Raw genomic sequence first — 16,814 nt, forward strand, 5'->3', positions numbered from 1 at the left:
TTTACCGGGAGCGACATCAACGCGTCATAAAAGTAGAATTTCGGCTGAATGGTCAGAGCAGCAGAAGGAGGAAAAGGCATAAGCTGAGGAGGTCTTTGAAAAATAAGTAGTTAAGTATTGTACGTGATTTGTAGACAAAAAAAAAAAAACAAAAACCAATTAGAATTGGCGCATGGTTTATTTGTTGGCACATTGGCACAATGCATTCTTGTTGTTTGTATTTTTGACTTTTAAGAGCTTCTCACATATTCATGGTGTGCTGCTGTCACCACTTTTGCGTTTATCGGCTTCCATTTGTGCTTTGGGTTGGTCTTCATGTCTGCCTCACTTAACGACGGGTACACCTTACTACACACAGCCATACACACAGATACTATGTATATCGAGTTCAAAAGTTAGCACCAGTTTGTTGTTGTTGCTGCTGGTTTTTATTGTTTAATTTTTGTTGACCATAAATGTTTAGGCATTGGTGTATGTAGTGTGCGTGTGTGTGCATATTGTTTGGTCATCAAACGGCCTTGTGCCACTGTGCCATAGCACCAGATCCTACATTTGTTGTTTTCGCTGCTGATGACGTTGACGATGTGCGAAATATGCAGCTTTTGGTATATACAGTGAGCGTTAGAAAAAATGGGATATTTTTTCACATTACTTCGCAATATTCTCGTTGAAATAGCTTGTCTTCGGAAAACTGCAAAAGCAAAGAAAATGCGAATAGAGTAGCTAACTTATTTTGCAATATTTTAACCATGACTTAGAATGTATTCATTGCAAAATAAAAATTTCCTCAAAAAAAAAAAAAATACTTACCTAAAAGGGTCTTAAATTTGTTGCTTATTCTCTGTTTAGTCTATGTTATGTTATGGTCATTAAGTGGTTTCCAAATTTTGTTATTTTTTTATTTCATTTGAATTTTGCTCTGAAAAGAAAAGAAAAAGAATTTCCTTTATAAACTTTTGTAGAGCCTCTGTTAGTTGTTTGGGCATTTTGTTCGACATTTTTGAAATAAAATAAATAAAAAAATAAATTTTTCTATTTAAAACTTTTTTTGTGACAGTACTCTATTTCTAATTAAATAACAACACAAATAAGTTTAAAAAACTTGAAATATCTAAAAATTTTCATGTTTGAAATGTATATAAATTTAAATAATAAAATTTAAATTTTTTTTTTCAAAATTGTAAAACAACATATTTCTGCTTTAGATCATTTTGAACCTCTACCTGTTTTTTGGGCGTTTCGTTCAAAATTTTTTTTAAATAGTTCTACATTTAAAAAACCAATCTTTGTCACAAATCTTTTTCTTCCAAAACTACCGAAGAAAGAAATTTTTACTTTTTTTCAAAATGCTAATTGTTTAGCATTTTGTTCTAAATAATTGTATTTCGAATTCTTAAAATACATTTTCTTGTGACTTTTTTTTACCTAATATCAAATTGCTTACAATTATCATTTTTTAAATTTTTTACATTTTATAAGAAATTTATATAGTTTTTTCTTAAAAGTTCAAAAATAAAAGATACATTTTTCTAATAGAATCCGCGTTTTAGACATTTTAGCCGAAAGTTTCAAAAGATTATTTTTAAATTTAATATATTAAATTATGCTGATTACCTAAAAAAAAGTAGGAATTAAAAAAAAGAAACATAGGTTAATACTAATATTTTTCATATTTTAAAGTTACATATATTTCGTAAATTGTTTTTAATGGAAGATAATTTAATTATTGCCAATTTTTTTTAATTTTATTAAAGTTTTGTAGTTTTAATTTTTTTTTTTTTTATTTATTAACAAGAGTAATAACTAATTAATAATTACTACACCTAAATAATATTAAGCACTAGCTACCAGGGCTTTCGGCTTACTTCTCAAATAAAAGACTTAACTATATCTATACGTACATATGTAATACAAAAAATAACAAAAAAAAAAATTTTTTTTTTGTTTTTTTTTTTTTTTTTGTTTTTTTTTTATTTGTGCTAAGCCAAAGAAATCTCAAGAAAATCCATCACCAAAAGACAGCCACCATAGAACTCCAAGATTATCACCTAGAATACAAATGTCTGCCTCCGAAATCCACGAACCCATTCCCAGGATACAAGAATAGATTCATGTATGCCGAGGATGGGCTCAAAGATTTCAAAACAAACACCCTCATTCCGAGAGAAACTCCCTAAACTCCACGAAGACTGTCCCCGGAGATGCCGTCATCAAACCCCTCTGGCTCAGCGTGGTAGAGCATTGGAGTATGATTAATGTAATTAAATTGAGTATTATATGGAAATCTTACATAGCTTTATGAACTTATCTATTATGTTTATACTCTCTGTGTCGTGATTTTTGAGATAGGATGATGGTTTGATGTTATTGAAAACGGAGGTTCTAATTTGATGCAGTCCGGAGCAAACGTCTAGAATATGAGTGACAGTATTGTCGGCCGATCCGCAGTGGACACATGCTTGTGGTTCTGAGCCATTTAAAATATATGAGTGCGTGGTCACTGTGTGTCCGATTCTAAGTCGGACAAATGTTTTGAGTTTAGCGCATGGTGCATTATGTGAATATTTTGGTGGATCGCCTGTGGGGTTTGATTCTTTGTACCAGTGGTGATAGTCAGACCAATCTTGTGTAAAGTCTTTATGGAGGGATTTTTTGGCAAGTTGTTTGATATCTTTGTCGATGAAATAATCGCACGCGTACAACGGTTGATTGCTAGCTTCTTTAGCTAGTCTATCCGCTTTTTCGTTCCCCTCAATACCAACATGGCCCGGGATCCACATGAGCTTGATTGAGTCTTTATAATCGAAGAGGATTTTGCTGATTTTATTAATCACTGGGTTTTTATTATAATATATTGAAAGGGCTTCCAGGGTGGACTTGCTATCACTGCATATGACGTATTTATCACCACTGAGGGAGGCGTATTGTACCGCTTCAAGTAACGCAACAGCTTCAGCTGTGAATATCGAGCAGTACGTTGGTAAAGCACCGACGGCGATTGTTGCACCAAGCTCGTTTGCCACCGCAAACGTAGAGCTGGTGTCGGATTTTGAACCGTCAGTATATAAAAACTTCCAAGATCCCTTCAGAGGTTCAATGGCTTTATTGTAGAGTTGCCTGTATTTGTTGGCGCTCGTTGACGTCTTTGGATATTTTAAGAGATTGCTCATAAACACAGCCCTTGTTGATAGCCATAGAGGGGGAGTCTCTAATTGTGCTATTGTTGGTTTTGAAATAATTTCGAGCTCTCTTGCAAAGTTTAATGAGTTTTAATTTTATTTCATATTAAATTGCAGTCTATTTAATAAGTTTAAAATTTGCAAAACTTAAAATAAGAAAAAAGGCAACAAATAAAGAAATATATACAAGAACAAAGAAAAAAAATTATATAAAAAATAACGAAGAAAAAAATATAAAAAGTAACGAAGAAAAAAAAAAAAAATAACAAAAAAATAAAATTAAAATAAAATGTAAAGAAAAAATAAAAAAACAAGCAAAAACAATAAGAAAAAATTTAAAAATAAATATAAAAATAAATAGAAATGGAAATAAAAAAATTTAAATAAAAAATTAAAACAATAAAAAAATATAAAAAATTTGAAAATTTTTTTCTTGCAATTTTGATGAAGTGCTAAGAAGATTGAAGAAGATACAAAATTAACTTAATTGAGATTTGTTTTTTAATTTTTTACTAATTTTTTTTCAAAGCTGAAATGTTTATTTAATGATTATTATTTTATAGTGAATAACCAGATTGAAACCATTTAGGTTTCACTTTTTTTATTTTATAATTTTTTTGTTGAACTAAAGCTTTCTTGGCAGTTTTTGTTTTGGATGTATTTTGAAGACAAAAACGTGCTATATTTTGATGCACTTGTTTTGAAAAATAATGGTAATTTATTAAAATTGAAAAAAAAAAATTTTATTTTTTTTATGCAACTCTTATTATTATTTATTTTATAAAGTACCTTTATGCCTAACAAGCATTGAATTTGAATAAAAAAATTCAAAAGAACATAATTATATAAATTTTGTAAACTAATAAAAGTGTTAATAATTTTTTTTTTTTTATAAAAAAAGAACGTCTTCATAGCTATTAGTTAAACATATTTAGCACAAATAAATGACAAATTTGCAAACAAATATTATTAAAAATAAATAAACACGTTGCTTTAATAAAAACTAAACAATTACACGCAAACATATCTGTATCACCTGACAAGATGGTTGCTGGTGCGTATGCGTAACAATTTTCTTTTGTATTTGGTGTAAGAGTATTAAAAAAAGTATTAACATTTTTATAAAACTTTTTTTAGAAGTTCCGCATTATACAAACTTTGGAAATTGAGACTTTATAACTTTCATTTCACAAACAATGATAAAAATATTTATCTAATACCTTTGCTATGACCAGTGCTCGTTTGAATCAAGATTGCAAACTTCATATAACGGTTGAGATTTTTGTACACATCTACATAAATGTTGCCGATTCAAACCACAAATTGCGCTTATGCTATCTGTCCAAATTGTTAGCAAGTGACTGTATATGCATTTGTTACATTTAACTTTTTCCTTTGTCGGTTTCTATGTTTTGGCTTTTGTTGTCACAAATTTGCTACTCAATCAGTGCCCCACTTTTGTGCATCATTATAAGTATAGGGTTGGACGTTAGGTGGCGGGCCCACTGTACAAGCGTATGAACTGAAGCGGCACATGTGGACGAGTGCGATCTTGTGCTATATTTCAGACAATGACTTGTTGATGGTGCTCCATACATACACACATACAATATGTTAATTTTAATCGGTTTTTGTTTACAAATTGTATGATTTGCTCATTACTAATATATCATTATTATCGCCATCGATTTATCAAAACACTTCACCTCATTTTACGTACGAAATTGGTTTTGTGCTTGTATTATTTTGCCAATACAATATCATTCGATTTTATACACGCATTTGTTCCCGCTCCATTCCATTGCCATTCCCTAGCTTGTAGGAGTTCAATGAACTTAGGACAAACTACTTTGCGTAATCTGAAATTATTTTATGTTGGTAAAAGTGGCATAAGGACTAAAGGAAATATGCAACGTCACAAACAAAAGCCGCGAACAATGCACTTTTGCCACTGCACATTCACACACATACGTACATTTGCACACATGTCTGCAACATATCGATTTTCCTTTAATTGCTTTTGAAGCATTTAGCCTATTAACAAGTTACAAGGAAGACGAAGAAACTCAAACCGCAAATGTAAGAATTGTTGTATAAGGTTATGTTATAAGTTGGTATGTTTTTATTGTTGTGGCCCTCAAATTTCTTCATTGTGGTCATTGGTATTTACAAATAAGACATTTTGCAATAGAACTTCGCGTGCCCAAAGGAAGTTTGTTTACAAAGTAATCATTGTTATCAAACAAATATAAGTTGTTTTTTAGTTTTTCTTCGCTCTTAGTATGAGGAAAACTTCTGTTCTATTAGTTAGTAAAATAAAATTAGACACTTAGGCCACGGATGAACTCATTCTGACGCCGTAAACCGTCTTGAACCCTTGCTGTACCAGATACTTCATTGAGTCAATAAATTTTCTTATCGTTATAGTTGGGCATAGTGCAAAATTTTTTTTTTTTAAACATGAAAGTAAATGTATTCAATGCATATCATTCATGCGTTCTATCCACAGTAAAGGTTAGGTCAATTGTGCTTGAATCAAGTATAATTTACATTACTGTACTATTTATAATACCAAATATTGTCGACATTGTAAAAATTTAGTGCAATGTGCAGTTTCGAAGCATAATAAATTTAACCCATTTGCGCTCTCTGTACTATATAAACGACACCAATACAAGCCATGCCTAAAACTTTGCTACGACTTTTATAACAAAACTATTTAGATGTGCAGCCACCTTGTAATATTATCTTCGTTTTTCCTAAGATTACAGATAAATTGGTATAACAGATGACTCCAGATTTTGACATTTGCACATGCAGTTTTCACATCGGAGTTAGTCAGAAGAAAAATTAGCGATTTTTCATTAAAATATTGGAATTACCATTTAAATATTCATAATTTTAAAGTGTAAAAAGACAAAGCTAATCTTATTTAGTGCCGTGCGTGTAAATGTTTGTGATTTGCAGGATTTAGGAAATCATTTATTCAACTGTCGCTTTTTTAGTACAATGGGCACATTGATATGTATGTTCATGCACCGTAAAGCGAATTTCGATGACGATTCTGAATGGAACGATATTGATGACGAACCCTTGTGTAGCAAAAGAAGACGTTTAAATCCGTTTGACTCACGGCCAAAATGGAAAAACTCCTCCCAATTTATGAATACTGACTGCTCATCGCGAAAAGTCAAATTTATTGAACAGCTACCTAACCTTTCGTAGGTAGAGATTTTTGAAAAAAATATTTGATGAGGAGGTACTCCATTTGATGAAGCAGAACACTAACCTGTATGCTGCCTAAAATAATAGGCATGACTTCGTACTGGACGATGATGACCTACGGAGATTTTTGGGTATCCTAATACTATCTGGCTATCATAGACTACCACGTGAGCGCCAATATTGGAGTTATGACGAAGATCTTGAAGATTCTATTGTGTCGAACGGTATGTCACGAAACGAAACTTTCACTTAGTTGATAATAGCCTTGCATATACTTCCAATGATAAGATGTTCAAAATTAGACCCCTGCGTGACCTATTGATTCAAAAGTTTTTTCAGAACGGGATATTTCATGAGAACATTTCGATCGTCGAATCAATGATAAAATATTATGGCCACCATCCCTCTAAGCAATTCATTCGAGGTAAGTCAATTAGATTCGGTTACAAAAACTGTGTAGCAGCCAGTTCTGATGGTTACTCCTATGTTTTTGATGTATATTGCGGAAAAACATCTGTCACCTCAAAAGGTCATAGAGTTGTCAAATCGTTGTTACTAAAAATGCCTTCGATACCTGAGGAACATACAATTTATTTTGACAATTTTTTTACTAATTGTGATTTACTGCGAGACTTGAAAGAAACTGGATATAAAGCAACTGGAACAATGCGTGAATGGTATTCGTGGTAAAAATGGTGGTGGGTTATCTTCACATACATGCTTGATATGAGCATATCTAACACTTGGCGTCTACATACTTTATCTAGCGAAAATAGGTTTGACCAATTGGCTTTCAGAAGGCACATTGCTCGGAGCTACCTTAAGAACCGTAACGTCAACAAAGCTTGTCCATCCGGCTGTATCGTAGCAGGTCCAAACAGGAAAAACGGAAATAACCCTGGAAAGCTTCCCAAACAGCTACGATATGTTTTGTGTCATACGCGAATAAAATGGCAATGTATACAGGATGCCAAAAAACGGTATACATTGACAAAGAATGTTTTAAAATATATCACTCATAAGTGCCCGCTGTACTAAATAAAGTACACCCTCAAAAGTCAACTTTTATCACTTTTTCGTAAATTTGTAATACTAAACTTAATTAATGTGATTTGTAAGATGACAAAACTGCAAATGAATATAAAAAAATACTAACGGTCTTTGTTTGGGCGTAAATGGGTTAAGGCACAATTTTTTTTTAAATGTGTTTCGTATTGAGTTTTGACATTTTTTTTCCGAAGGTTTATTTTTATTTTCTGCCTAACGAAAAGCGCAACGCTTTACCTTTTATAAGGAAGCAAATCTGTAACACCCTTCGGAAAAAATTGACAAAAATCAATCCGAATTTTAACACCCGTAAACCTTGTACTTTCTAGGAATAAAATTGATTAAACTTACAATACAGAACTGCATGCTCTAAAATGTTCTGAAAACTCGAGATAAAAATATTCAAAATTTTCATCAACTTTTTTCGAACTATAGAGTTTTTCGTAAACAATTTTTAGACTGGTTTAGATCAGAACTGCTCAACCCCTGTACACTTTTGTTTTCGTTTTGCCCTGAAGAATAGGCACAGATACAAATTCACACTTTGAATATAAAAAAAAAAATTCATAACACCCCCATATGCCCTCAAATATAAATTCGACTCATATGAAAGTGCCTGAATTTCATATGAAAGTGCAAAAAAAAAACCCCTTCCATATGAAGCCAAGGCACTTCGTTATGATATTCAAATTTACACTAACAAATTGACAGCGAACATTTGTTCAAAAATATTGTAGCACTGAAAAAAATTTAAATCAAAATTTGTTCATTAAGGGAACCATTTGAACATTCTTTGAACATTTAAAAGAAATTATTTTTTATTGATATTAGAGAAAAATTGCAAGGTTTACAATCGGCGATGGTTACTAGGACATGTTTCTGAATTTCACTTCTTCATCAGCTAGCTTCTCGGGTGCCATCGCCGATTCTCTAATATCAATAGCAAAAACCATTGTATAAGGCAATATGAACAAGTATCGCTAATTACATACATATGATTACATTGTTATAAGGTAACAGTGGAAGTATTAAAAACAAATACTGTAAAAATCCAAAACAAATGTTACTAAGCTTTTCAAAAGTGTGCCTAAAACATTCCACACAATTAGGATTAAACAGCATACAGAGTGTATGCACCTAATAGTGAATAAAAAAGGAATAGCAAGAAAGAGGCAATTCTTAGAGACCAATTACAAAGCGAGCAGCGGGGCATTCATATGGCTGAGTGGTTAAAGGCATCTGTCTTTACACTGGTATGAATGTTGGAGATTCGAGTTCAATACTCAGCTCCCGAGAAGCTAGCTGATGAAGAAGTGAAATTCAGAAGCATGTCGCCGATTGTAAACTTTGCAATTTTTCTCTAATGTCAATAACAAAAACCATTGTATAAAGCAATATGAGCTAGTCTCGCTAATTACTTACATATGATAAATTATTATTATTATTATTATTTTTTTAATTTCAGTGTACATATAATTTTGTATATGTATTGTGATTTGCACTTCAATATAAAAAATTTTGAACAACTCTGGTTTAGATAGTTTGTATACTCAAAAAAAAAACAAAATTAATTCAGACAACTTTAAATAAGAAGTTAAAAATTTTCAAAAAGGTTCACGAATTTTTTTCTAAAACGTTTCTTGGATTGGTTTGCATAGTTTTAGTAAAAAAAAATCATAGTAGTTGACGAAGTCTGATAAAAGCAGTCACTGATATTTTCGTGTTCGCTGCTGTAAGTCGCCGATGCCCATTGTATTAGAAACCATAACTCCGACTTTTTCTGGGGCTGGGACTGGAACTGCGACTGGGAATAAGGGATGGAGAAGAATAAAAACTAGAGAGAAGGGAAAATATAGAGCTAGACGAAGATATAGGATAGGGATAGGTGGAGCGTAAAAGAGCGAGCAAAAATATGGAGAAGGAGAAAGAGAAGCAGAGAAAGAGAAAGGCAGAGGGAAGAGTGAATAAAAGGATAAGGAAAAGGGTGGAAGAGAGGGGAGGAACAGTAAGAGGTAAACATTTCTTAAAAGATTGAAGAATCTTGGAAGATTGAAGAATAAATTGCGTATTATTAACACTTGCTTCAAAAAAACTAGCTGCAGATCGGTGTCTTTAATTACTAATAATTTCTTTTTGTAAAAAAATGAAGATTGTATATAAATATACATTTACTTTTTATGATGAGTCATGCCAATAAATGAGTACTTACGCGATAGTCGTTCGCCAATAATAACGTAGACGCCTCCCACCACTTTTTGTGTGTTAGGTAGCCAAATGTAGTGTTGCGAACGTAGACCTATAAATCAATCTTTAAATAAAATTAATAACAATTTGTGTATCACACAACAAAATTTATGTCGTATGTCTTCTCAATGCTATAAAATATGGTTAACCAAATTTTCAATTCCCAACGCATACGTAAAAACTCCGAAGCAGCATAGTAAAGTAGTTGCCCAAAATGGAAATAACCACATTTTAAATCAATCAAATTAGCTTGTTAGTAGCAAATACCTAAACCCACTTTAAAAACGTTACACACGTACAAACTGTTGCCGATGATGTCTTATCAGATTCGAAATATGTATATATTTATAATTATTGGCAGCAGATGTTGTTGTATATTACGGAAAGCATTGCGGACATCATGCGCATACTGACGATGGAATCACTGTGACGCCTAAAGGCGGTGCCACAATGACATTTTTCATATAGATGCGTTTAACACAAGCTTATGCATTGCAATAACATCGCCACAATCAACCAAGAAGTTGCGTTTGTAAATATGAAGGAACTTCAGACGTGGCAATTGAAGTTTATTACGCCTTGCCCATTCACATACAAAATTTCGCGAAGCACTGATATAAACATTATCCCCTTACAACAAAGATACTTGCTAACATATTTTGTGTCGTATTCATTTGTTATATTACAGTTTTTACCTGCGAAAAATGTTAGAAAATTTACCAACCAGTGGGAAAAATAATTTCACTTGCAAAGTGTGTCAACACCCTTAACCAAAACAAATGTCACATTCTTCTTCTTATGCTTTGCTTGTAACAAAATTTGGGAGATGGCTGCTTTTCAATATCAGATGGCGCCAGTGGCGCTTGCTCTACCGTTCTCCATAAAAATGCGTGCAATCTACTCATAATGCATAAGCTTGTGTTAAACTCATCTATATGAAAAAGTGCTTATGTGACGGGGCTTTAAGTAGACGTTTGGCCCATATGCAAGTTTGCACTCTATTGAGGGGTTTCGTTTTCAACGCTCCATTTGACGCTCATATCGCGATTATCGTAAAGTGATCACTTTTTTATATGCTTTTACACTTTTGCGCCTTTTTTTTACACTTTCTGATTGATGATTAAATTTCAGTATTGTATTTGTTAAGTTCACATTTTTTCTTTTTGTTATTTATTGCCCACAATGGATTTTCCGAGTTACATAGTTACGGTTGACTGCGACAAAAAGTGCATTAATTGCGGCGCGTGAATGTGACACTTAATAAATGCATGTGTGATATTGTTTTTAAACTTTATACATTTATAATTTGCTTTAATCTGTAGTAACTAACTTGCAAAAATATTATATAGAACACTAAATGAACTATTTTTAAGATAAAAAGGCTTGGTAAACTGCTTTAAAGCGAACGATGAGTGTAGAAATACCAAGAAAACGTTTGTGAAATTAGTGCAGACACAAACCCCCATATTTATATATTCAAAACTTAAGGATATTTAAGGCTTCAGCGTGTCTAGGAATTTTTACGAAAACCCGCATACAACTAGGCGCGAACAAGAAATTAGCAGGAGCAATTTTGTATATCAAGTTTCGTCCATTAAATTGCCGTTTTTCCTATTTTCGATAATTTGAGAAGCGACTTTCATGAGGCTTATTATCTTTCGATTAACTGACATCTTGCGTTGTCAAGGCTTGGAAATTATCTAGAAGCAAGCAGCTGATAGGACAACACCACGGTACGAAATACGCCTTGATTTTAATCTAACACAGTATATGTAAGTCTCCCAAAATTCGTATTGATTTTTCGACAATTATTCTGTATTACAAAATTCTGTAAATTGCAAAAAAATTCAACTTGAAAAAAATTCTACTTTTTTAAAATTCTGCATGTTTAATTCAAAATTCCGGAATCATGGCATGGCGTAGCCCAGGGTTATTTTTTATAAGCGCGGCCGAAGGCCGCCTATGCAGAAAGCTGTTCTACGAAGAATTACTGTGCATGGCGCACTTTTTCAAAATAATTGCATGACCTCTTTAACATTGTTAACATTATATTTTAATACAGAATTTTGTAATACAGAATTTTGTAGTACAGAATTTTGAAAGCAGAATTTTAGAAAGAAGAATTTTAAAAAAGCAGAATTTTAAAAAACAGAATTTTGTTTTTAGAATTTTGTACATACAGAATTTCGACACCAACCCTTTTTTTCAAAAGGTGTTTTAGATTTTCCCATGATTCAATTACTAGAGGTTTGTTCTCCAACGATGACAAGAGCTTTGGCACTCCCATAATGGTAAATCTGGACGGATTGCTTTTACGAAGTAAGGAAAACGGGGAATAATAAATTTGTAAACGCCACCAGGTTTTGGTTCCCCCAATTCAATAATTCTCTACTAAATATTTCGTGAATTGATAAAGATTTACGTTGGTTTGGTCATTCTTTCAGAATTCGTTTGCAGAATACGTCAGAATTTTATTCAATAATACACTATCTCAAAATATGTTTCAAAAACTCCTTATCTGAGCATAAGTTCAATGCATTTTGACATAAGAGGGGCTAATGAAAAGCATTCTGAGATACGGCGTTCTTCAAACTAATTCTGAAATAGAACGTTTTTGTGCTAATCCTGCAAAGGGAAATTCTTGAAAAATATTTTGAGATAGGGCGATTTCGAACTGGCAGCGGACATGGGGTGATACTCTACTCAGCAGCCGCAATGAACTGACACAAAAAAAATAAAAGAAAAAGGCTTATTATCTTAGAAATTTATTCCCGGCCTTAACTTTGACAGAAGAGTTAAGCTTTTTGCGGTCCTGCTTACTTTTTAATTTATTGCGGAAAGCTCTTTTCCGTTTAAGTGTTCATGGAAGTTAACGATGCATTTTAAATTGGTTTAGATTTCGTATGTTCCTAGGTTTACGAAAGTGCACGATTCCTTTTCATAAAATTATCTATGTCCAGCTTTAAATTAGGCTTGGTAAGTGATAGCACCTATAGGAAGTGCGGGTTGGAGGAAGAATCGATCGAGCACATTATGTGTTCATGCCCTGCGCTTGTCAGGCTAAGACTCCAGCTATTAGGAGTGATACAGCTGTCAAATCTAGAAACAGCAAGTGGTCCGTAGGTCCTAGAAAGCTTCTAGTATTTACCAAGAAGACGAAGTTACTTTATAACATAGGTTCTGGTTTTTGATAGTGGTTTTCAGTTTGGTCATTAAATAAACTTCTGGTAACAGTACGTACTCATTCAGTCTATGTGAGATCCTCATAGACCGCTCAGTTCAACCTAACTTAACCTATGTTCAGCCACACTAATAGATCATGGCATAGTTAATAAATTCATCATAAAATTTAAAAAATTGTTTTAAGGAATTATGCAGTTCAGTACTTATTGGGTATTTGTAAACTGATTGTTTCATATTTCTACTACTAATATTTTTCGAAAAATCGGAAAGAAACAATATAGTTAACGGATGTCAATTCGATTTGGAAGCAAAATAGCTGCAATTGTCAAAAAATTTGTCAGACGAGCAAACCTCTTGTGATTGAATCACACAAAGTGCGAATAATTTTATTTTTTATATGGAAGAAAAACAGAAATACCTTCTGGGAAAATTTTTCTCAAAAATCAATGTGAATTTTGAGAGCCCTATAACTGGTACTTTGTTAGACTAAAATTGATTGGATTGATTGAATGGCAAAAAAAAACTAGATAAAAACTTCGAAATTTATTTTCTCAAATTTTTTGGAAAATGTTTTTAAAAATTAAATTCGCTAGCTTAATTCACAAAGGCCCTAACCAACAAAATCAAAATTTTACCGGAGAAGTAAAAACATTTTATTTTCGAGATTGGATTTAACTCCGTTTTATACAGTTCAAAATTTAAACTAAGGGTGTTTTACAATATATCATATAAAAAACTGCGAAAAACGTAGTTTTGAATTTCTAAATTTAGCTTCTTATATTACATTCCCATTGTGCCATAAACTAAAGTTTACGGCCATTTTGGAGTTTAACAGGGCCCTATTGTGTAACTGGATTGGAATAGAAATTCGATTCGAAGGCTGTCAAATGCATACATTTTTTTTTTTAATCCGAAAGAAATTCCTTTCAAATCGCGTTACATAATAAGACCTCAGTAGGCATTAAATACGAAAATATCCCATAAACTCGAATATATGTCGCAATGAGAATGTAATATTGAAAGTTTTTTCCTAAATTACCGAAAATGAGAAAAAAGTCATTAATTGATGAAATTTGTTTAAATTGCAACGACTATTCTTACGTTCGCTGCTGTATTTTCCTATATTGTTTGGAATAGATGGAAGAGGTAGAATGAGTACGATAATGCACGGTAGGAATAGAGCGAGGAAGAGAGAGAGAGAGTCATTTGAGATACATGAAAGCCACGTTTAAGGAGAACAAAATTTGTCGTGTCCGCAATGTGGACAAAAACAGTAAAAATTTTATAAGAAATTTGAAGGATGTGTTTTTTGCAACTCAACTACAAAAGATGACAAATGTATTCTTTATAATGTGTCCATTGTTTTATGACTCAATTTGTGCGTTTTTTGTATTCATTTCAATGAACTTTTTTTATTGTCGTTTATAAATTGTGTGGTATTCACCCATTATCGCTAATTAGATAAGATTTCATTAAGTTTTAATTGCTCGGTAAAAATGCTTATGTAAACACTTGTATAAGCGTATGTGTGACGTACAAATGTTGATCAATCGTTTAAATAACTATATACAGTGAGTGCAAATAATACAAATGATCTAGTCCTCATAGTCCGGTCAATTTGGGCAATGAAAATAACAAAAATTACGAGAAAACCAAATTTTGGTGAGGACCTTTAGTTTAACATAAAAAATAAAAATTTAAAAGTCCTATCCCATTTAAATAAATAAAGGAATATGTCGAAAACCTTTTGAAGTGGACACGAAATATTCTTCCACTTCAGAAGTAATCATCCCTTAATTTTCCAGAGAGTTATAATAAATGAAAATAATCTTAAAACCATACCAACCGATTTCCGAAATAATAATATGACTATATCTCAAACTAATGTCGTTTTTTTTTCTGAAAAACATGTTACACCGGTGTTATCCTCGCTCTTGAATTGTGCTACTTGGCATTGTGACTAATGAATGAATTTGTTGGTATTCGTGTTCTTTTGCTTGTGCAGAGTAAAATTTTTTTTAAAATAAACCCAAAAACTTTTGAGAGAGCTGAGAAAAGATAACAGGGTAACATTATTTTTAGAAAAGAAAAAGACCATAATGTAAAATTCTTGCAATATTTATAAGGGCTGACAACTTGCGTTGAGCAACTCCGCCAGTCCGTAGATACCAAACTTATCTTAAGACAAAGCGCCTGCTTATCGTACGATTTCTTCAAGCTTATGCTGAAGAAGATAATCCTAGCAGCAGATCTAAACCGCATTGGTAAAATAAAGGCAATATATTGCTGATGTATGCACTAATCAATGGAAATTCAAGAAAAAAACGGAGTTCGAGACTGTGAAGAACTTTGTCTATTTGAGGACCATCTTAAACATATTATAATGACTCATGACCACAGGTGTTACTTTGGCCGACGAACAAAAATCACTCAACATCAGGTTTCGATAGAAATTGGGATTGCTTTTCTAGGGATAAGTTCTTTAAGAACGGTACATAGCTTCATAAAAACTTTTCCGAAAAGTACGGTAGGTACACTAACTTGAGCTATGATACATTTCATTGTAACTACACTAAACGTTTGGTATGTACGGCTTCAATGAAAGAAAGCCGCATATTAATTGTGAGAGATAAAGTTGAAACTTAAGTGGATACCGTTCTTTATTTGCTATAAGGCACTCCAAAAAATATTCTAGAAAACATCGTTGTCGACTGGCAAAAAATATCAATAAGGAATGCAGATGTATATATGTGGTTATTTTAATATAAAAATACCTCTGCGAAGGCGGCAGAAAACAAAGTTCTTTTTTTCTACGCGTTTCGGTGCTATATTGCACCTTCCTCGGGGAGATTTCGACATATAAGAAAGCAAAGCTTTTCAATTCTAATCATGCTCGACAATCAAAATTTAGTCCTATACTCCATGAGGAAGGTGCAAAACGGCACCGAAACACTTAGCAAGGAAAAGGTACAAATTACTTTTCTGGCTTTTTCTAATCGGGATCCGTTTCTAAATTCTCAAAAAAAATAATAATTTAATATCATAGGTAAAAAGTTGCGTCATTATTTATTCTTTTATTTATATCTTTTTCGTTTCAGCCACATTCCAAAAGCCAAAGCAACAGTCATTGCAGACACGCCCGAATTGAAACGAATAGCAGAAAATACAAAAATTCAATCAAATGTGAAATATCATGAAGACTTCGAGAAATCTAAAGGCAAATTTACACAGGTAAGAATATGTATATAGTGAACAAATTATCGATAGGCACACGCACACCACTGAGCTTTAAAGTAGCAACGGCATTTTTAATCAAATTTCGCCAATCAACTTCTTTTTTTTTATTTTCCACAATTTTTTCCATGAAAATAATATAAAACAGTATTCGGAAAAAAAATTTCAAAAATCTATTTTGTACTTTGTTAGACTAAAATTGATTGTGCTATAAAAAGTTCCAAAATTCGAAGGTTCTTCCCTATGTTATCGAAATAAAAAAGGATTTAATTGACCAAATTTGTTAAAAATTGCTATGTACTGTAAGTTTAAAAAAATCGCAGTAAAAATTTCGAAATTTTAATAAGGACTTTCCGAATTTTTCGTAAACGTTTTTGAAATTGGCTAACATATTTTCGGGTATACATTTCATTAAACTTTTTTTCAATTAACAAAAAAAAAGGCAAATAACTTATAAAACTTGTTATCTACTATTTTCCTATCCGCAAGTGTACGAATCTGTACAAAACTTTATTGGGCAAAATTAATTTTTCGTGTTATAATAATTTTGTGAATTCCATGAAAATATGTTTCATATTTTTCGCTCAACCAACTCAATGTTTACCTATTCTTATTATTTATTCATAGCTCATTCCCATGCAACACAATATTTTTAGATTTTTAAATATATACGGGGTATTCCAACTTTTCGGGAAAAATACA

General features: G+C 32.2%; 1 protein-coding gene and 1 long non-coding RNA gene across 12 annotated transcripts in view; one reads left to right on the top strand and one right to left on the bottom strand.

Annotated features, from left to right (window-relative positions):
* Positions 1 to 16,814, top strand: part of Lasp (LIM and SH3 domain protein Lasp) — a 147,130-nt gene that overhangs the window by 114,788 nt on the left and 15,528 nt on the right. For all 10 annotated transcript variants that reach the window (XM_067790000.1, XM_067790001.1, XM_067790002.1 and 7 more), the window contains one exon: positions 15,977 to 16,109. In XM_067790000.1, coding sequence (XP_067646101.1) covers positions 15,977 to 16,109 — 133 coding nt within the window. Of the gene's footprint in view, positions 1 to 15,976; positions 16,110 to 16,814 lie in introns of those variants that run through there.
* On the bottom strand, positions 166 to 9,963 carry LOC137253310 (uncharacterized). Of its 2 annotated transcripts, none has more exons than XR_010953767.1 (3): positions 9,661 to 9,963; positions 811 to 919; positions 166 to 691 (listed from the first exon to the last, which is right to left on the bottom strand). It is a non-coding gene; the product is annotated as an uncharacterized lncRNA (long non-coding RNA). The 2 variants fall into 2 exon arrangements; XR_010953768.1 differs by lacking the exon at positions 9,661 to 9,963 and adding an exon at positions 4,400 to 4,962.

This window comes from Eurosta solidaginis, chromosome 5, assembly GCF_040869045.1.
Source record: "Eurosta solidaginis isolate ZX-2024a chromosome 5, ASM4086904v1, whole genome shotgun sequence".
Classification (NCBI taxonomy): Eukaryota; Metazoa; Arthropoda; class Insecta; order Diptera; family Tephritidae; genus Eurosta; species Eurosta solidaginis.